Here is a 21,388-nt window from a genome sequence, read left to right as displayed (position 1 = left end):
AGTATGTGTCCCTAAGACTGTGGGATGGTCCTCACTCCTCATAACCCATTGCAACTGGGAAAGCATCTGTGTCAATTTAGATTTTAACGACTTTAACCATTATTTTATACTTTGGCAAAAAACATGAAAATGTATGCAAATCTTTGAATATATAGGCCTATTATATTTCAAAGCAAACATTTTAAACTCGCTGGCCTTAATGCGGTCGAGGTGCTGAGGTGCATTTTGAATAATAGGCTTTAATGCCTGAGAGCGTGTCACAGGTTCAAATCCTGACGCCGACGACCTTTGTCGCGTGTCATTCCTGTCTCGCTCACTCTGTCTCGCTCACTCTGTCTCGCTTTAGCCTACTATCAGAGTGTAGAGTAGGAGAGTTCGACACGCTTTGATCTCGCCGCAACGCGGGTGCCTATGGGCTAGTTCCAAACATTGCTCCTATGGCTGGAACTATCCCATTGAGATAGAATGAGCACTTCCGCATTCCATTGTTACAATGGGAGTCAACGCCAGTGTCGCCACTCTCTTACTATAATACTCTGCCTACTATATAGGCCTAATTAAAGCTTCTGGAGGTCCCCGGAAAATTACATTTGAAGATGAGGGTCAGTTGCTTTAAATTTTGGGGGTCCTTGACATGAAAAAGTTTGAGAACCACTGGCACTGAAACATACGTAATTAAGAGAACTGTTAGGATTTGGTAAAAATCAGAACCACTGTGTGCCACAGCTTTTGATTGATTGACGGCGAGTACACCCCATCATGGTCACTGACCTCGACTATGCAGACGACATCGCCCTAATCTCTGATACAGTCGAGAAAGGAACGGAGCTACTATTGGCAGTAGAAAAGGAGTGCAGGAAGATCGGCCTCAAGCTCAATGCCAAGAAAACAAAGGTAATGACATTCAACACCGAGGACAAAACCATTGCCACTGCAGATGGGACGGTGCTCGAGCAAGTCGAGGACTTCACCTCGGGGCCTGGACTGCCTCAACTGAACAGGATCTGAAGGTTCGGAGAGCACTTGCCTGGAAAGCCTTCCACAGGATGAGGAGAGTGTGGAAATCAGACATGGGAGAAGACCTTAAGAGGCGGCTGTTCATAGCTACTGTGGAGTCAGTACTGCTGTATGGGGCCGAGACATGGACCCTCACAGTACAACAGGAAAAAGCCCTGGATGGAGTCTACACAAGAATGCTACGAATGGCACTAGGTGTCACATGGACGGACCGCATCAGAAATGTGGACCTCTATGGAGACCTACCACACGTCACGGACAAAGTCAGAGAGAGAAGGATGAGGCTGGCAGGGCACTGCGTCAGGCACCCAGAACTTGAGGCAAGTAAATTGACCCTATGGGAGCCAACCCAGGGCAAAGCCAGGAGGGGAAAGAAGCGTACCACCTATGTAGACGTGCTGCGGCGAGACAGCTTGGCTGACAACACTGCAGAGCTCAAGAACCTGATGTGGGATAGGAATTTGTGGAGGGCAGCGATCCAGGAATCCCGAGTTGGTGTTGGCTAGACCTCACTCTCGCAGCAACTAACTAACTGATTGATTGATTGATTGATGTATTAACAGTTTGCAGAATTACAGTACATTTCAAGTACAACTCAATGCAACAACTGTTAACTGTGAATGGACGACACCATAAAGCATTACACTTGTTTACAATAGGGCTCACCATTTTCAATTCATCAAAACAATTAGAGACGTACGAATATACACAACTATATAGTCAAAACAGGAAATCACCATAGAGGAGGTAAAAAGGGAAAAGACACATATACAGTGAGGGGAAAAAGGGGTGGGTGGGGGCTTTCAGATTTTACGGGGGCCAGTTTCGAATTGCAGCCGCCCGTAGGTGCCCTTTGAGGGCGGTTTTGAAGGTGTCAAGGGATTCGCATGTCTTAATGACTGTTGGTAGGGCGTTCCACATTTTGGTGGAATAGGAGCGAAATTAATTTAGTCCCTTGTTTGTGCCGAATCTGGGTTGCACATGGTTTGTTGAACTCCCTCTGGTGTTGTGGTGTGGACTTCATTGACATTAAGGAAGTATTTAGACAGGTACATGGGTATCCTGGTGGTGTATCGAATTTTGTGGACCAGACCCATTGCAAGATGCTGTACTCTGTCGTCAACCCTAAGCGTCAAGGTGGGCAGGGGTGAGGTGGGTTCGGGGAGTGAGGCCCTTAAAACTAGGCTCCAGACTTCCCAAAACAAACTGGTCAGTTTGTTTTGGGAAGTCTGGAGCCTAGTTTTAAGGGCCTTAGAGGTGCTGTGGTACCAAGAGGTGCATGCATAGTCGAACAAACCTTGTAGGCCTACGAGGGCTCCTGTTAGGGTCTTCAAGGTGTTTTTGTTGACCAGTGAGGAGATCCTGTATAGGAATCTTGTTCTTTGGTTGACTTTTTTGATTACGTTGGTGGACATTTTTTTGATTACGTTGGTGGCCATTTTATCACCGGAAAGCTAATTGTATACAATATTCCAAATAGCATACATTGTCATTAATATCTAATGATAAGGCCAAGCAAGGGTAATAATCATATGCAGTGTTGAATCTACACTAGACCTACTTCTTCCTACTAATTTTGAAACATGTCATAGCCTAGGGGCCTATTAGTCTTTGACTCTTTTATAACACACACACACACACACACACACACACACACACACACACACACACACACACACACACACACACACACACACACACACACACACACACACACACACACACACACACACACACACACACACACACACACACACACACACACATGGTTTCTGTCAGTTATCACGTGACGTTTATAAAAACGGAATAAAAACAGAAGTCACATGACTGGTTATTTTCCAACATGGCGTCAACGGTGCTGCAGCTGGTTTCTGCTCTCCTGCTCTTTCAAAGTTGTGTATTTTGCTTACCCCTTGGACAAGATGTTCACGATACCTCGTCCTGTGGATACAAGGTCAGCCACACACACATTACTAATTAGCAGTATTCAGTGTGTATAGAGTTATTTTGGCTGAATTTCTGACGTGTATTTGAATCTAACTGCTGCAAGTTACTGTACTTTCACTTTTATATTAGGTACCTCAGTTTTCTCTCTCATCTACAGTTTGTTAGGTATTTGATTACTGAGGGGTTTCACCTGGTCAGTGGTCTGTTCATTCAACAAATGATGCAAAGGCATTAGAGCTATGGACCAGAGCTAGTGTACACTGTACAGACCATATACTCTTAGTGAGAGCAAGTCCAGACTCCCTTATCTGTCTTGTGACATTTAAACGTGCTTTACATTTGAGCATAATGCAATGTACACTGAAAAATAAGTGGGTATACGGCATAACTTTGTATACCGAACAGTGTCAACACTACACTGACCTTTTGTAATGGCTTACAGTGTGGTACTGTAGACGTGTTAAAATTGTGTGTGTGTGTGTGTGTGTGTGTGTGTGTGTGTGTGTGTGTGTGTGTCTGTTGTCTAGTCATGCCATGCTACCATTCCCAACATGTTGAATGTCCACCTGGTCCCACACACCCATGATGACGTAGGTTGGCTCAAGACTGTGGATCAGTACTTCTATGGAGGTCGGTGTCCAATTTTATGCATAACGGTGATCTACAGTTGGGTGTTGTTACATGTGCTCAAACATGGAATCAGTGCTCTGCTAATTTAACTATTTATCTTCAGTTATCTCCAGATATCTACTGAGGAGTAAGAACTCTGTAATCTTGATTTTGCAACTTGTATGAGAAGTTCACTTCCTCAGACATAGTAGTCAGTCATCCATAATACAAATCTATTATGTTCAGTCGCATGCTTTTTAAATTAGTGGAAAACATTAACGACTGTTAAAGTATAAAATGTTTTACAATGACCATTGCATGGGCTATTGTCTTGTTGTCTAGCAGATGATCATTGTATAACTTGACCGTTGGCCAATGGTTGTGTAAGCAGAAATGTACCATGTGTTTCTGTGTGTAGTATATTTTTTTCTAGAGTGTGCATAGTTTGCATATTTCCTTTCTTGTCTCTTACATGTGCACATACACTATAGAAAGAACATGCACAGTAGGCGCGCGCAGGCCATATTCAAATTATACTTCCAATATATTTAACATATCTGTACATAATTTCAGTTGTGCTGGATGATTAACTGATTAACTATTGACCCAGGGTGTCAATAGTACTTGTAGCCCCTCTCGGGACCCTACGTTAAAGTTTTCTGACATTTTGATGACTTTAGACGTAGGGTCCCTTCCCACGTATCTTAATCTATATGTTAAATATAATATACAACCCGATTTCCCGTCGCAACCGCCTTTGCTGCGCCGTGTGTGTGCTAGTTATTTGTTCCAAAAGAAGCATATATCTGCTATAGGAGCCAACGGAAACATCAATGAAACTTTCCTTTGGCGCAGAAGCTGTTAAGTATTTTTAAACTTTGCTTGACCATTTTGGCAGCTCTGAAATTCTCTCTTCGGTCCTCCCTTGTTGACATCTCGGTTGGCTAGCTGCGCCTACGAGGCGCGTAGGGAGGCGCAGCTAGCCAACCCCGATGCTGGAGGCGGTACAATGGGATGTCAACAAGGAAGGACGGAAGAGAGAATTTCAGAGCTGCCAAAACGGTCTGACAAAGATTAAAAATACTTAACGGCTTCTGCGCCGTTCGCGGGGGGTTCGGTTGTCTCCGTTGTCTCCTATAGCTCTTATATGCTTCTTTTGGAATATGTCAGCATCACACACACACAGCACAGCAAAAGCAAAAGCAACGGTGTCAGTGTGCGTTTGAGAATTTGCATGTAGCTTTGCTTTGGTGTCACCGGACCCTATGGGTTGGGGTCCAAAGGAGCTCAACCCGGGGGGTCCGGAGACGGGCTAGTAGTCAGTCATCCATAATACAAATCTATTATGTTCAGTCGCATGCTTTTTAGTGGAAAACATTAACGACTGTTAAAGTATAAAATGTTTTACAATGACCATTGCATGGGCTATTGTCTTGTTGTCTAGCAGATGATCATTGTATAACTTGACCGTTGGCCAATGGTTGTGTAAGCAGAAATTTACCATGTGTTTCTGTGTGTAGTATATTTTTTTTCTAGAGTGTGCATAGTTTGCATATTTCCTTTCTTGTCTCTTACATGTGCACATGCACTATAGAAAGAACATGCACAGTAGGCGCGCGCAGGCCATATTCAATAATATTTATACTTCCAATATATTTAACATATCTGTACATAATTTCAGTTGTGCTGGATGATTAACTGATTAACTATTGACACAGGGTGTCAATAGTACTTGGAGAACACAGTCCACATGATAAGCCGGGTTATCCGAGCATCCTCTGAAGTTGTCTGAACATTGGTTACAACAGGAAGCCATTGTGAAATGCAATGGTTGCAGCTTGTTTGGTAATCTGGAGTCTGGATGGTATTATTCAACACGCATCTAAATTATGCATGGTATGAGTTAACTTAATAAATTATTTGAGTGAATTAAAAAAATGGGAATTAGTAAATTAACTATCTGAGTGCTCTATGGGGCCAACACCAGAGTGCTACGAAATAAGAAGATCTCAGAGGGTATTTTCAATTTTGCACCATGTGTATGTGTGCTCCACTGCGTGCATGTATCTAATAATAATCTTACAAATGATGATGAACAGACCTGAATTGTAATCTATGCATGTCATTGCAGACCGTAATGACATCCAGCATGCGGGGGTGCAGTACATCCTGGACTCTGTGGTGGACCAGCTTCTGAAGAACCCAGACAGGAGGTTCATCTACGTGGAGACGGCCTTCTTCTACCGCTGGTGGAAGACCCAGAGCTCCACCATGCAGCAGACTGTCAAACAGCTGGTCAATGAAGGTACACAGTAGCCTGACACTCAGCCTGAATTTTCATTCCGTTTCACTCGCCTAGAACATATTTGTTTAATGGCCGTGGCTAGTGATTCAGGGGCTGGAGCCAGGCTAGGAAGACAGGCCTGCATGCCCGGATGCACCACGGCAACGGTGCATTCGAACCCACAACCTCTGTGGTGGTGTGCAGGCACTTTAGCACTGCGCCACCGGAGGCGCTTGCCTGCGTGCCTACATGTACATTGAAGTCTGTAGATTAAGTTGAAACAAAAAGAATGATCTATTCAATATTGACGTACTACATTAAATTCATAAGATTTATTTAATTTAGATCAGTGGTATTCAACGGTTATCTTATACTGTAGCTCTGTGTTTAGATGGATAAATAATGGTCAGATGTATAAAATAAGAGATCTACAGGAAGGAATAATTCCGAAAGAGGAACAGAAGGAAGAAATGTGGTCACGTAGACGGACACAGATTATTCTTGTATAACTTTACCCGTCTTGATTTATTTCCAGTGTTTTTATTGCAGTCATTTTGACTGGACCATGGCTCCCTACCTGTCTTTGATTGCTCATGCTGTATTTACAAGACTTGTGTAAAGCTTTTGGTTGGTATGGTGTAGTTGGAGATGGTCAGTGGATACAACCACACATTTCAGCCAATGGACTTATCGTACCAGCACTCACAACAGTGACCTTGGGCTTATATTTTGCTTTACGATTGTAGCTACCTCTGGCTGTGCTAAATAAAACATCAGACTCCTGTGAAGTCCCCGTCACCCCCCGGTTGCCTGGAGTTTGTGACTAGTGGTTGGCACTTAAGTAATGTTACCTTGAACTTGACCCCAACATCCTTTTTATTATATTGAAATCTTTCTGTCTGCCCTTTGCTTGTACCCCCCCACCCCACGCCCTCAGGTCGTCTGGAGTTTGTGAATGGTGGTTGGTGCATGAGCGACGAGGCAACCACTCACTACAGTGCTGTCATTGACCAAATGACCATGGGCCTGAGGTTCCTCAATGACACTTTTGGGCCATGCGGCCGCCCTCGTGTGGCATGGCACATCGACCCCTTTGGGCACGCCCGAGAGCATGCCTCCATGTTCGCACAGGTAGCTGAGCACATGTTCATGTTGTCAGAGGGGACTGAATGTTTGCCAATTCAGACTACGGTGGTGTCTGTCATAATGTCTTGTCTATCATCATGCTCTCTTCATTGTTAAGTCTACTACTTCCCCTCTAACAGTTTCTATCTTTCCTTCCTCATTTCAAACAAAGAATAATCTCATCCTACCTGGTTATTTGGCTATATTAGCATGGATTAAAGGGATTCAGTCATATTATGACTATATGGAGAGGTCGGTTTTGTGATCGGTGCAGAGTGCAGACTGAGAAATTACTGGGGCGCATCAATGGGGAGAGAGGGGAATTGCTTCCCTATATGGTCAAGGGCTTTGAACAACCGAATCCCTCCCCTCAGTATTGAAAGGTAACCGGTTTGTTTGTTTTGTTTTTCTTTTGTTTTTCTAGATGGGTTATGATGGCTTTTTCTTTGGCCGTCTGGACTACCAGGATCGAAATACCAGGATAATGAATTTGGACCAGGAGCTGTTATGGAGAGCATCTGACAGCCTCACACCCCCCATGGCTGACCTATTCACTGGTACCCTACTCTGACCATTAAACTAACGTCTAACCTTTAACATTTAACCCTAGATGTTTAACCCATTAAGACTTGAGGCGATTCTAAAATCCTAACATTATAGTTGCTATATTAATATGATAGGCTGACGTTGTTGACTTGATGTGGCAATTGGATTAATGAGATGAATCCATAATTACACCAAGATTTCTGGCTTGGCCTTTTGGGCTTCAAAGAGTGAAGACTGGTCAGACCTTCCTTCCTGATATTTGTCTCAGTTTGAGACAAATATCGTCTCACTTTGAATAACAACGAAAAGGACTCGCACACTTGGACTTGCACTTGGACGGACAATGGAAATTAACTTTTCAAATGTGTGTGTGTGTGCCATCCATTGGCTTTCCTCCAGGCATTCTGCCTAATGGATACAACCCCCCAGAGGGCTTCTGCTGGGACCAGTCCTGTGACGATCCACCAATCCGAGACGACCCAGACCTAGAAGATTATAACGTTGACGACGTGGTGACGCGCTTCCGCAATATCGCCACCAAACAGGTCAGGCATGCAGACAGACATGCAACTCAATAATACATACATGCATATAGGGCATTCGCGAATACAGATTTCTTTCGCATTCGACTTTGAATACAATAAACTAATACCAGTAAGATGGCGAGGTTGTGCTGAAACTACAGTTCTGGGAATGCCAATATATGGACTTTATTTTTTGTCCAGGTAGGGTGTAAAATGTGTGCTACTTAGTAAGGCCAGGCGGAGCCTCGGTCCAGCCCAGTTAGGGCCCAGGTAGGGCCAGGCCTTAATTTTCGGGCCTCTTGAGAACTCTAGTTTTCGCCGCTGCCAGGCACGGCTGTGCCAATAACTTTGGCGCGGGCCCATCTAGAGTTTGACTGGACGGTTATCAGTCAAAAGGGAGACATCGAAGAGGAAGGACGGGTGGGGTAGGATCAACCTATGTCAGATGAGGTCAGTGTCATGATCCTCATATATGGAGACGGCCAGATATAGACGATTCTTTATAAAAAACATTATGTGAAAAAGAATGAAATTTGATGTACAGTGTAGAATAGTAGTTTTGAATAGTCGAGTATTAGATAATTCTGTGAAACCCCTAATAACATACGCACATTAATGAATCTGAAATGCAAGGCATCGTGTTGTAAACATCTTGTAGTTCATTCTCCTTCCATTTGCGTCCTTCTACAGGCCGCAGTGTATAAAAGCAAACACATCATCATGACGATGGGCTCAGACTTCCAGTACGAGAACGCCAACCTGTGGTATAAGAACCTGGACAAATTGATCCGCTACGTCAACGCTCAGCAGGCCAACGGCAGCAGGATCAACGTGTTGTACAGCACCCCCTCCTGTTACCTACAAGAACTACACAGGGCCAACCTCACCTGGTGGGAGGATCATCTCTTGCTCTATGCTCTTATTTATTACAGTATCACGCTAAAATAGACCATCTACAAGCTCTCGACTATTTTAGCTTGAAAACATTTTAACCCATTTTGACCTGACGTCGAAATTCAAAAAAACGTTCGCTCTGAAAGAATATATATTCAAAGCTTTGTACCGCATTTTTACGATTTTTCAAAAATAGCAGACCTACAAGCTCGTAGCGCGCCACTCGGTGGCGCGCTATGAGCTTGTAGATCTGCTATTTTTCAATAGCTAAAGTATAACCTAATGCTTAGTTAAGACACCAAAAGGGGTTCCCACCCAGAATGGGTTAAAACCGAAGTCCTGACGTCACTCGCTCATCCCTTATTGTGCTCTGTCTGTTTTCCCAGGGCTCTGAAGACGGATGACTTCTTCCCGTACGCTGATGATGCACATGATTTCTGGACCGGTTACTTCACCAGTCGGCCAGCCCTGAAACGTTATGAGAGACTCAGCAACAGCTATCTGCAGGTAGTCCCACGTGGGGTTGGGATCCTTAAACGATTCCGGTTCCTTTACGAGTCCCTCTTAACAGTTCCCATTTAATGATTCCTATAGTGGGTCTTATAGTGAGTGTACAAATGGAACTCTTGACTGTACGAAATGGACCCTCATGGGTTAAGATGGTCCTTATCCCATTTAGACCCGAGGACGAAATTTTCTCACGTTTCTATATTAATGGTTCTCAATATTTCATGTCAAGAACCCCAAAAATGACATGTATTTGGTCGCCGACCCCCATCTGAAAATATGTTGTTCCAGGAACCCCCCCCCCCCCCCCCCCCCCCCAGAAGCAAAGATTTGAGTTAAAAACATTCGCTCTGAAAGAATATATATTCAAAGATTTATGCCACATTTTCACGATTTTTCAAAAATAGCAGACCTACAAGCACAGAGTGCCACGCTATGAGCTTGTAGATCTGCCCAAATACCCAAAATGGGTATTTGACATGCCAGCTCTGATAAATGGGTTCCAAAAACGGTTCCAAATGTGATGGAACCGATTCTGGTTCATCAATGTTGGTCAAAACTGGAGTAACAAATGTGTGTGCTATTTTATGTTGCAAGAGAAGAAGAAAGAATATGTAACTCGGGTGAATCTCAAGCGTTTTGTGTCCCGAAACATCGATCTGTTTTTACTGACGGACAAGTGCTTTCACTCTGGGGCCATCACCTCGTTCACTGATTGGTCTAGAAATGTGGTGGGCGGTCCCCTTGGTTTTGCAGGCACAGAGGTGCAGAGAGACAGAAAGAGACAACATACGCTTTATGTAAAGGACGCTTTATGTAAAGGACTGAATAGAAACAGAAAGGATTAAAGCAGAGGAGAAAGAACCTCCTCTCTGCTAAACTGCATTGCGAGTGCGTGCGTGCGTGCGTGCGTGCGTGCGTGCGATATGGTGGAGTGAGAGAGATCTGAACCAGAGGGAGGTGGGGTCAATGCTCAAGGACATCACTTAAAGTATGATGACACTTTTTTAGTTGTATAGCATATTTGCACCTAATAAGGTGATAATGTAGCACCTCAAACTGGAGTATGAGTAGGCCTTAAGAGTGAGGAAGAGTAGTTAGTTGTGGCTTTTGTCTTAGAACTGTGTGACTTTGCTCTTTGTAGACCTGCAACCAACTGGAGGTACTGGGCGGACAAGTGTCCAGGAATGGTGTCTTTGGAGAAGGAGACAGCCAGACCATGAGTAAGCCTAAATAAGTTTAATTCTGCCTAAAGTCTATTCTATTCCGTCACATAAAGTCATCGGTGTATCAGCACATGTCAAAGGATGTTAAATGTAAAGACATAAATCCTTCAAGTCGTAATACATTATCATAATGCATTACTGTATAAAGAATGCTCTGTGACGGGATATTATGAAAGTGGAAATGGTTAATGGCAGCCCGTCTGATCATCAGGAAAGGCTATGGCCGTGGCTCAGCACCATGACGCTGTATCAGGAACGGAGAAGCAACATGTTGCTAATGACTACGCCAGGAGACTGGCCATTGGCTGGCAACACTGTCAGGTAGGGCAATATATCCACATGACTTTAACACAGGAGGTCTGTCCCTCAGTTTCTTCTGGCTCCCAAAATGTGGAATGACCCCTAAACCTGCAGACTCACTTTCCAATTTCCAACACAGCCTGAAAACTAACTTCATCATTTCTACCTTGATTCTAACATCCTTGTTATTTATGTCCTCACTATATTGACGTATACACTGCTATTATTTAATGTTTTATTCATTTTCTTTTGTTTTTGAGCACCTTTGTGTGTTTGTACCACGGAATGTGATGATTTGACTGGCTGAGCACGGAATGTGATTATGTATGATGATAAGAGAGGTTTTGTATTGCTCTGTAAAGCACTTTGAGCTGCATTTCATGTCTTGAAGGGTGCTATACTGTACAAATAAAGTTTTATTATATTATTATACCCCCTAGCACTCCTCATTCTACCGCACCCCCAAGCACTCCTCATTGTACCTCACCCCCTCACTCCTAGTGTCACTTATTGTCTTGTCAATAGCTGCTAAAGTAGTTATAGGATGAAGATGTACACTGTATGTTGGTTACTTGGAGCCAAGTCAATGCACAGCTTGGAGGGGAGAGGGGCCCCATCACCTGTATGTAGACACACACTGGCATGACCTTCAGAGCTAGTGACTTTGCAGAACTCAACACCCTGATGCTGTGTGGAGGGCAGCGATTCAGAAGATTAGACTTTGTCAGTTGTTCTTGGTAAGAGTGTCTTCTAAATGCTTAAATTATAAGCGGTGGGATGCCCCGGTGGTTCCTAGAGTAAGAGTCTCTAGCATTACCGCAGCTGACCCCAGTACAAATCCAACCCCATGTACAGTACATAACATGATATTCCTCCTCCCCTCTCTCCTGCCTTAGGCTTAGGCTTTCACTACCGTTTGTAGTACATTTTCCTCTACACTGCATAAGGAGCATGGTGCTTTGATATTGTGCTCTTAGATGAACCATGGCTTCTCCCCGTCTTCCTCAGGTTCTGGTCAGTAACAGTCTCGCTGCCCTCACTGGTTCATCTGCTCAGAGAATGTACTGTGAGAACCTCAACATCAGTGTGTGTCCTCTCACTGAGGCCAGCAAAAAGGTAATACACACATAGTGTATGTTGAATGTACACTAGCCCTGAACTGAGGTGTACAAATTGAGTCCGTAAAATAAATGATGGTAAACTCTACCACTCTCTTTCAGTTCTCAGTAAACGTTTACAACCCCTTGGCTCGTCCAGTCACAAGGGCAGTTAGGCTGCCAGTCAACGGAACGCTGTATTCCATATCTGATGCTAATGGCATACCTGTGGACTGCCAGGTCAGTGACTGTGTGTGAGAGGGAGAAATAAAGAGGGTGATGCTGTACTATATAGTTTTAATTTAGAATCGGTCATTGTGGAATCAGAACATTATTTATGATGAGTACTGCGGCTAATTACAGCTGTTCTACATCTGTCATCAAGTTGCAATCAACAAGATTAATAACTATTCACAATATCTGACAAAATAATAATGCTATCATTTTTGGTAATACCATACCATACCCTAACCACAGTACATTCCTGAGTGATAATCTTACTCTGATAGTGTGCAAATGGACCCTTTGATAACATGTACACTTATAAGAGTGCATTTTACAATATGTCCATATTCTTGTGTCCTGTCCCAGGTTGTCCCCGTGTCTGCAGCCACCCAGACGCTGAGGGGAGAAAGGGGCTATGCCGTTAATGAGCTGGTATTCCAGGTCCAGGCTCCTCCACTGGGCTACACTACCTACTCTGTGTCCCTGCTTCAGAGCAGACCCCCACCGGCCCCCACACAGCCCAGACCCCCACCGGCCCCCACACAGCCCAGACCCCTGGCGGGAGTGGCTGCCATCCAGAACAAGGTACGTTACAATAGATTAAAGTTGTCGACACTTTAATAGCCCAGCAATACAGTGTGAAAAGTGCATGGATGGATGATGTTTTTAATGTGCGTCTGTGTGCATTGCGTTACCAGTTCCTGCGTGCGACCTTTGACCCAGAGACAGGACTTTTGAGCAGCCTCAGTAACCTGGAGACTCGACAGACCATCAAACTAACACAGAACTTCTACTGGTCTCTCTCTTTCTTTCTCGTACACACACACACACACACACACACACACACACACACACACACACACACACACACACACACACACGCATACGTTTGTCAGTCTAATGACTGCATTTTGTGTGTGTTATATATTCCAGGTACAATGCCAGTGATGGTAACAACTCAGCCAGTATCCAGCCGTCGGGTGCTTACATCTTCAGACCCAACTCTTCCACCCCATTCATCATCAGCAAGACGGCAAAAACGGAGAGTATACAGGTAGACGGAACACACTGACAGTGTTGGAAGGTATCTAAGTACATGTACTCAAGTACAATTTTCAGGCGTATGCTTTCATTTTTCCCCATAGAGATATTTATACATTCTTTTTTTAAGACTAGAATCAAGCCACCCAGGCTCCTGGTGAATCATAAAATATTAGATTCTGTGAAAAAGTAATAAAAAACAATTATAATAATTATATGATATTACTATATTTTTAAAAAATGCCAGAGAGTTAACATACTACTGAGGTTAGGAAGTTCCTGATCCCATAAAATGTTTCCTATTTATCTTTCTTCTTTCTCTTCTATGGCGTATTTCATCTCCTCTCCTGTGCCTCAGACCTCGGTGGTCCAGGAGGTCAGACAGTGGTTTGGTCCCTGGGTGTCCCAGGTGGTCCGCCTCTATGCCCACAGCAGGTCTCTGGAGTTGGAGTGGACTGTTGGACCCGTACCCATAGAGTGAGTACAGACCGTGATGGGTTGCGTAAGACACTGCCTTTAATGCAGTCTTGTATATACTTAGGGGGTTGATGCTATACCCACCACGGGGCTCCGGTCAGAGAGCACAAGGTTCAAATATAAGGAAATGGTTGCACAGACAGACATGGATGGTCGTATGAATTAATTATATTTTGTCAAGAATGCATTCTAAAGTGCATATGTTTGTGTGTAGATGCATGTAGACTGCACACCAGCTGGGGTCCTCTTAGAACAAGGAGTACCAAAAACGGAAGCCTACAGTAAAAGGAAAACTAGGTCCTAAATGAAACTAGAGTGTGCCTGAAAAAGCCTTCACTAAATAGTAGGTTTGTCCCTACTATTAGGTGTTTAAAAATGCAGCAGCAGTCACAGAAGCGACCGTGTTTCGGTCTATTGGCCTTTGTCAGCGTTTGAGCTATCAACTCTAGCTTATATTTGATTCATGTATTTGGCCACAGATCCCCATCTGAAATTATTTAGTGCAAGGGTCCCTCAAAAGAGAAGGTGTGCTGTTCATTTCTTTTTTTCTCCAATAATTTAAAAAAGACGATCTACAAGCTCGATCTTGTAGATAGGCTATTTTCAGCCAAACAGCCAAAGTTTTAAAATAGGATTCAAGTGGTTAAAAAGCAGTTAAAGGGGGGAGCCCCTGGCACCGGGGAACTGGGTTAGTGTCAAAGCATCCTTGAACAAGACACTGAACCCCTAACTGCTCCCTATGAGCAGTTAGGGGTTCAGTGTCTTGTTCAAGGATGATTTGCATGGTTTATTCCATCGTTGGTGTACGGATGCGTGTTAACTGGGTGAATGTAATGCACAACACTTTAGATTAAGGTGCTATAAATACACCATTTACCATTTTTATTAGATGTGATGCAAGATATGTGGCAATAGAAACAGAAGGGGGCAGTCATTGGCTGCACTAAACGTATAACTCACAGTTCTTGTGCAACACTAGAGAACCTAGCACTCTGCATTTGTTTTTATTTCCCCTGGCATTACTCAGCCTTTTATTCTCTTTCCTTTTTGTTTGTTTGGGATTGAATGAGTTGGCAGACGTAGGTTTTGATTAAAGAGGTGGATGACTCACAAAGGAAGCATAGAGACATCCATTGCACCAAAGTCTAATACAAGTTCTGATGTAGGTGTATTTGTTAAAGGACCACTTCACCGCTTTTCAACGTATCCTATTATTGGTCCTCACTAATGTTCATGATAAAACAGCACAATTTATTTTCTACTCGTTCTGTGTCTCATATGGCTGGGCATTTCAGAAACCCGTCCACCAGTGACATCATCGAGGGGAATCCATGATAATATAAACGGCAAGCTTTCTATTCCTGAAAGGATGCAATGCGAAAATGGAAGCCATCGTTCTCACAATAATAAAATAAATATTCTTTCAAAAAAGAATGTTTAAAAAAAAATCTTCCTAACGATGTCATGTCACTGGTGGACGGGTTTCTGAACTGCCCAAAGCCCTCCTATGAGACACGGATTGAGTAGGAAAATTGTGCTGTTTTAGCATGATTATTAGTGAGGACCAATAATATGAAGATAGGTTGAAAAGTGGTGAAATGGTCCTTTAAGATAAGAGGAACATGAACAATATCTGCATTCATGTTTTCCTATTCTCTCTGCATTCATTTATTCCTATTCTCTCTAGGCCACATTATACTCCTAACTCACTATAACTCCTCCCTCTGTCAAATGTTCATTCTCAGTGACCACCTGGGTAAAGAAGTAATCACGCGTCTAGACACCAGTATCGACTCTGCAGGAATCTTCTACACCGACTCCAACGGCAGAGAAGTGCTGCAGAGAAAGTAAGCCGGATTAGGAAGACTGTTTCCTTTTTTCGTTTTCTCATCTGTTTGTAAATCGTAAGGATTTATCTGGTATAAAGAGATATGGTCCATTCCCTAGTCGGCAATTCTGATTGGAGTCTTAACCACAGCCTCAATGAGCATAACGTTGCTGTCGGGTGGAAGCCTTGTATGTCCAAAACCGTTCCATTTTTATTGTTTTTGTAAACAAATTGAAATGGTGAAAATAGCCACTGTACACAAGCTCACAACGCGTTTGTGTTAGCTTGTGTACATTGGCTATTTTTACTACTTTTGTACTACACTCTTGTATGATGAAGTAGGGCATTCATTTACCAAAAACATAAATGTGGAGATAAGAGGTTTCTACTCTACGATCAAAGTAATTCAGAATCATTGCGTGTGTGTTGTCCCGTCCCAAAGGAAAGACTTCCGTCCAACGTGGAAGCTAATACAATCGGAACCCATCGCTGGCAACTACTACCCCATCAACTCGCGTGCGTACATCAAGGTTTGTGTGGCTCTATCCTGCACCTGTTGTAGATTAACTTGATGTTTTTACGTACCGTAATTACCCACGCCAATCTTGATCATTAAAATGATTTAAAACAATTCTGCAAAGAAGCCCCACAGGGTTTGTGGTTAATCACAAATAACTATATTAAAGCTGCTATAAGCAATAATATGTCAACATTTGAATGACTCATTATTAATTTTTAATTAATTAATTACAGCCAGCAATGGGTAGAACGCTCCCAAAAAATGTAGTCTCTGTGACACATCTAGGGGGCCGCAATCTGCATTCAAAGATTTTCCTAGAAGCCTTGTCATTGGTCGATTTGCCTGTCTGCTTCCTGATTGGTTAGTCATTGCGACCGGGTTTTTTTCGACCAATGATAAAGCTTCTAGGAACATCTTTGAATGCAGATTGCGGCCCCTAGATGTGTCACAAAGACTACATGTCCTCTTAACCCATTAAGACCTGAGGCCGATTCTGCAAATGCCTTCTAAATGGAATCAATAGTTCTCACCCTTTTTCATGCCAAGGACCCCCAAATAGATGGATATATATATTCCCCCCCCCCCCACAATATGAAAATGTGACCCCCAGAAGAGATGATTTGTGCTAAAAAAAATAAAAAAATAAAAGATATTTAAAAAATGGCAGGATATACAAGCTTGCATTGCAACACAAAGTGACAAGCTGCAAGCTTGAGAACCCCTTGTTCTAAATCCTAAGAGTTTTCTGAAACGTGTGTGTGGCTAGCTAGATGTAAATATAATCAAAAGTGGTTAATAGAAATGGTGAGTGTTTGTGCGCAGGACAATGATGATCAACTGACGGTAGTGACGGATCGCTCTCAGGGTGGAAGCAGTATCTACAATGGCTCACTGGAGATCATGGTGAGATAAACACAACACTAGCACGCTTCACTCGCCCGTACACTCTCTTCTGAACAAACTCTGGGCTACTATTTTTCCATTACGGAGTCTGGGGGTTCAAAATACACTGCAGCGTCTGTCTACTCTGGTAACCTATATTAGTCTTAGACCCATGCATGTGGTATGTGTAGAAATTTGACCACAGTGCCAGTTCAGGGACAGAGGGCGCTATCCCCCTGGGTCACGGCATTATATTTTTGTATTAAAAATCCCAATCTTGGATTGTGTCATAAGAACTGTGTTCTAGAAATAAACAAACCACCCTGGTGTTTTTACTCGTATGGATATGAAGCATCAACTGACGGTGAAAAAGTAGAAATGTATCCAATGAGTGAGAAAGTATTTTTTCTTTTGCCAAACACGTTATCAAATGTAACTACATACTTACTACTATATACTTGACAAAACACACAGTTCTTATATGACATGCCTGTGGGATTTCCAAAATAACACAGGGGTAGTGGGAGTGGCATCAGACCTCTGTACTTTATATTATCATAAATATAAAAAAAATTGATGACTCATTGGCCGCTGCAGTTCGTTGGAGCGACCTGTCTGCAACGGGAGGAGGAAGTCAAGCGGAATCTTGAAGGCACGCGCCTCTGATTGGCCCCTTCCGTTCTTCCATTTTGCTCAGACTAGTCATTGGTCCGACAAACAACAACCTACCTCAAACCAGACAGTCCATAGCGGCAAGCACGGGAGCAGTGCATGTTGGACTAATGCTCCGTCGGAATTGCGTGCGGATCCCGATACAGACGCCCCAGAGCCGGAAGAACAGCTAATGGGACACAGAGGCTGTCCCGGATTAAAAAGTAAAAAGACTAATAGGTTACAACGGGTCTAAATGGGTTAATATAAGAGCCTTTAAACAATGTTGGATTTCATGATGATGCATACAGACAGTCCATCGATTTTGTGCCCCTCACGGTCAAATCTGATCGTAGGCACATTTTGTTGAACGAGGCCTATTGTCTTCCTAAGCACGCACACATAAATACACACAGCCTCTGATTCCATTCTTCAGCTCCATCGGCGTCTCCTGTACGACGATGTGCGTGGGGTGGCCGAGCCCCTCAACGAGACCTCCGACGAGTACCCCCAGGGTCTGGTGGTCCGTGGCAGCCTTCTCCTGTCCCTGGAACCCCCGCGGAGTGCTGCCGACGCACACCGGCCCCTGGCCCAGGAGACGGTGTTGCAGCCGCTGGTGACATTCACCGATGGAGACTTGCACCCCAACACTAGACTGGAGGTGAGAGTGAGAGGAGCGGAGGGTATGATAAAAGACGACGATAAAACAATCCCAATGAGGCCGCTATAAACGGCAGATGTTATGGATATGACATGGATCAAGGGTTTTCAACCCTTTTCATTTCAAAGGTACATTATCTATTCAGCATTTGAGCCACGGACCAACAATTGATGAGATTTAGCTTCTCAGACCCCAAACTTAGAATATTTTGTTTTAGTTTTGTATATTCCATGCTGTATTGACATGGTACCATAGGAGATAAATAACAATTATTCTACATTGTGTAGACTTTTACTGTTGAGAGTGTAAAATGAATAATTTTACACTCAAGAGTTAAAGATCTAGAAGGGTCCATTTGATTATTAGCTCATCATTTAGCTGGGGACCACCTGGAACCCCGTCAAGGACCACTGGTGGTACCCGGACCACTGGTTGAAATCCAATGTTATGGCTGAACGAATGGGTTGATGGATGGACGGACAGAGGTTATCTATGAACAGATGGTCATCAAAACACAAAAGAGAAAACGGAAACACAAAAGAGAAAAGCTTGGCAAAGCGGTGTTTAAACCAGGCTGTTATGTTCCTCTGTGTCCAATGTTCCCTTTTCCCACATCTCTCTGTAGTACTCTGTTCTGCCTCTTATCTCTCCCCTCTGTAGTTCTCTGGCCTCCAGGCTGCGCTGCCCCCTGCTGTCCACCTGCTGACAGTGTCCCAGTGGGACAGAGACTCTGTACTGCTGCGTGTGGAGCACCAGTTTCAGGCCAGTGAGAGCAAGGAGCACTCCCTACCCGTCGCTGTCGATCTGCAGGTCGGTCACGCTTTTCATAAAGTCTTCAAGTAAAAGTTTCAATTTCTAAAACGGTTAGTCCCAATACTTGATTCTGATTGGACTGATTAGACCTCATAGTAAATCTCACGATAATCTACAACTTAAATAATTGTATCAATCTCAGGTGCGTTACAGTGATCCATATCTGTAGCTAAACTAGGGAAGCGCTTGATTTCCTTACAAACCACGCAAGGTCCGAGGTTACGTATATTTTATGTCTGCGCGTCGTGCCTTACCACGCCTCTCAGCCATTACTTAATACAAGGTAACCTCACACCTCTTGTGGTTTATTGCTTAATATTAATAACCAAGGTTATTATAGTTTTGCATTTGTCAGTGGTTTGAAAATTAATTAAAACTTAACTTTAACTCAGTCAAAAAGAAAAATGTGAGTTTGGCAGTTTTGTCTTATTTGAATTTAAATTTAAATTTAAATTATAATATGGGGTGATATTAAAAAGACAATCCACAAGCTTTGAAGATCTTTGGCTACAGAATTTATTGCAGCTCAAATAATACATAATTCATATCCACCCATAATATTTGTTAACGGTATGAAATATTGAGAGACTAACAAATAATGGAGAACATGACTTTAGTTTTTACACACAAAGTTTAATTTATTCTAGTTATTTCATTGGTTAACTGTAATAACCTTCACCTGGCTGTTCCGCTTGATGTTGCAGAAGCTGTTCTCTACTCTGGAGGTGCTGGGCGTGTCTGAGCTGAACCTGTCAGCCAATCAGTGGAAGGATGAGATGAAACGTTTTGATTGGAAGTCACATACAGGTACTTTGGTACAAGATACTTCTGAATGGTTTGAAATTAAATTCCAGTACGCTTGTATTGCACTTTTCAAAATGGTTACTCAGCAGAGACAACTTGCTCGCCATGTTGTCCAGAAATCTTGAGTGGTGCTACGTTTTTGTAGTTATTGATTGAATGCAATTTGTGTTGTAAGACTATGGACTATTTCATGCAATGTCCGGCACTTGCTTATGCCCTCGTTATCCAATCCAGGTGATTAGACTATACTGTAAGCCAAAGTTAGTGTGGGTTTTGTGCGTATAACCACTGTATTTAGAGAGCTCTGAAATGCCTAGTGATAGTGGTCCATATTAACACTGGATCACAAACCTCAGTAGTAGCATGGAAACTTTTGACAGTATCAATACGGTTAGTGGAACAAACTATTGCGTGTCTAGAGGAAAACCTGTGCAGAAAAACAATACGGTCTTCAACTGTACTGGACACCTAGGATTTAATGTAGTGAATAAAGAAAATGAGCCATGAGCTAGATTTTTTTTTAAAGGACACTTTTTCAGAAATGGCTTTGATGTGCATGTTTGTTTTTCAGGTGAACAGCCTCTGCCAAAGTGGCCAGGAGACTCCTCTGTCTGGGAGGTGACATTGAAGCCCATGGAGATTCGCACCTTCCTGCTCCGAGTCAGCCACAGATAACCAATCACTTTTTTTTTTCCTCCACCCAAACCAATGTTGATTCAGCCAATCCCTGTGGCCGCAATGTTAAAAGGTAATTTATACTTTGTTGCGAGCCGGTGTCACAGAACCAAAAAGAGCTATCTATAAGCTCATGACGCGACGATTTTGACGGGATAAAGAATCTTTTCATTGCTAATGTAGGAGGCTTACATAGCAAACACTACCCACCACGGCAACAAATCAATTCATATCCGCTGGCTGGTTTTGCAGCTGGCTGGATCTCCCGAAAGCATCCTAAAACCAGCTTCATCTTTAAGTCTAAACATGATTTCACATTCCAGCTGTTTGTGTGGAAATATCTCACATGGCAACAATGATACCATAGACACGGTAGCTCCATAAAGATCAACTCAAGGCCACAATAGAATACCACTGGATCATGTTTACTGTGGCCTTTTTACACACATGCTCGGGGACCAAAATGGACATTTGCACAATCATCTTTGAAGTTCTGCCAGGTGCATATATTGTGACAAAGCTGCCTTTTCTATTGTGTGTGTATAATGTTTATACAGTATTATAAATGAATCATTCACTGCCAAGCAGGTTATACCTTTTCTTAAAAGAATTTTCAGACCATTCATTTTTCAAGCCTAACAAGTTTATGGTAGCTGGACTATTTCTCCGATGTGCCTATGTAAATAATTGATCATGTTGATTTGAAGATGCCATAATAAAGTGCAGTCATTTTAT

At 43.1% G+C, this 21,388-nt stretch overlaps 1 protein-coding gene across 1 annotated transcript; it reads left to right on the top strand.

Annotated features, from left to right (window-relative positions):
* The first annotated feature begins 2,856 nt into the window (after positions 1–2,856).
* On the top strand, positions 2,857–21,387 carry man2b1 (mannosidase, alpha, class 2B, member 1). The gene is made up of 23 exons (XM_079499340.1): positions 2,857–2,971; positions 3,492–3,594; positions 5,705–5,878; positions 6,795–6,988; positions 7,407–7,539; positions 7,928–8,073; positions 8,743–8,942; positions 9,333–9,453; positions 10,598–10,676; positions 10,891–11,000; positions 11,988–12,095; positions 12,200–12,316; positions 12,668–12,886; positions 13,000–13,097; positions 13,235–13,355; positions 13,701–13,819; positions 15,565–15,666; positions 16,090–16,177; positions 16,990–17,070; positions 18,137–18,361; positions 19,022–19,171; positions 19,879–19,981; positions 20,550–21,387. The coding sequence occupies exons 1-23, from the start codon at positions 2,861–2,863 to the stop codon at positions 20,651–20,653; spliced, it is 3,006 nt and encodes a 1,001-aa protein (XP_079355466.1). The 5' UTR covers positions 2,857–2,860; the 3' UTR covers positions 20,654–21,387.
* The last annotated feature ends 1 nt before the right edge of the window (position 21,388 follows it).

The sequence above is a fragment of the Electrona antarctica genome (genome assembly GCF_951216825.1).
Source record: "Electrona antarctica genome assembly, chromosome: 4".
NCBI lineage: Eukaryota > Metazoa > Chordata > Actinopteri > Myctophiformes > Myctophidae > Electrona > Electrona antarctica.
The sequence above is the reverse complement of the archived record's forward strand: the minus strand, read 5'-3'. Positions and strand labels throughout refer to the sequence as shown.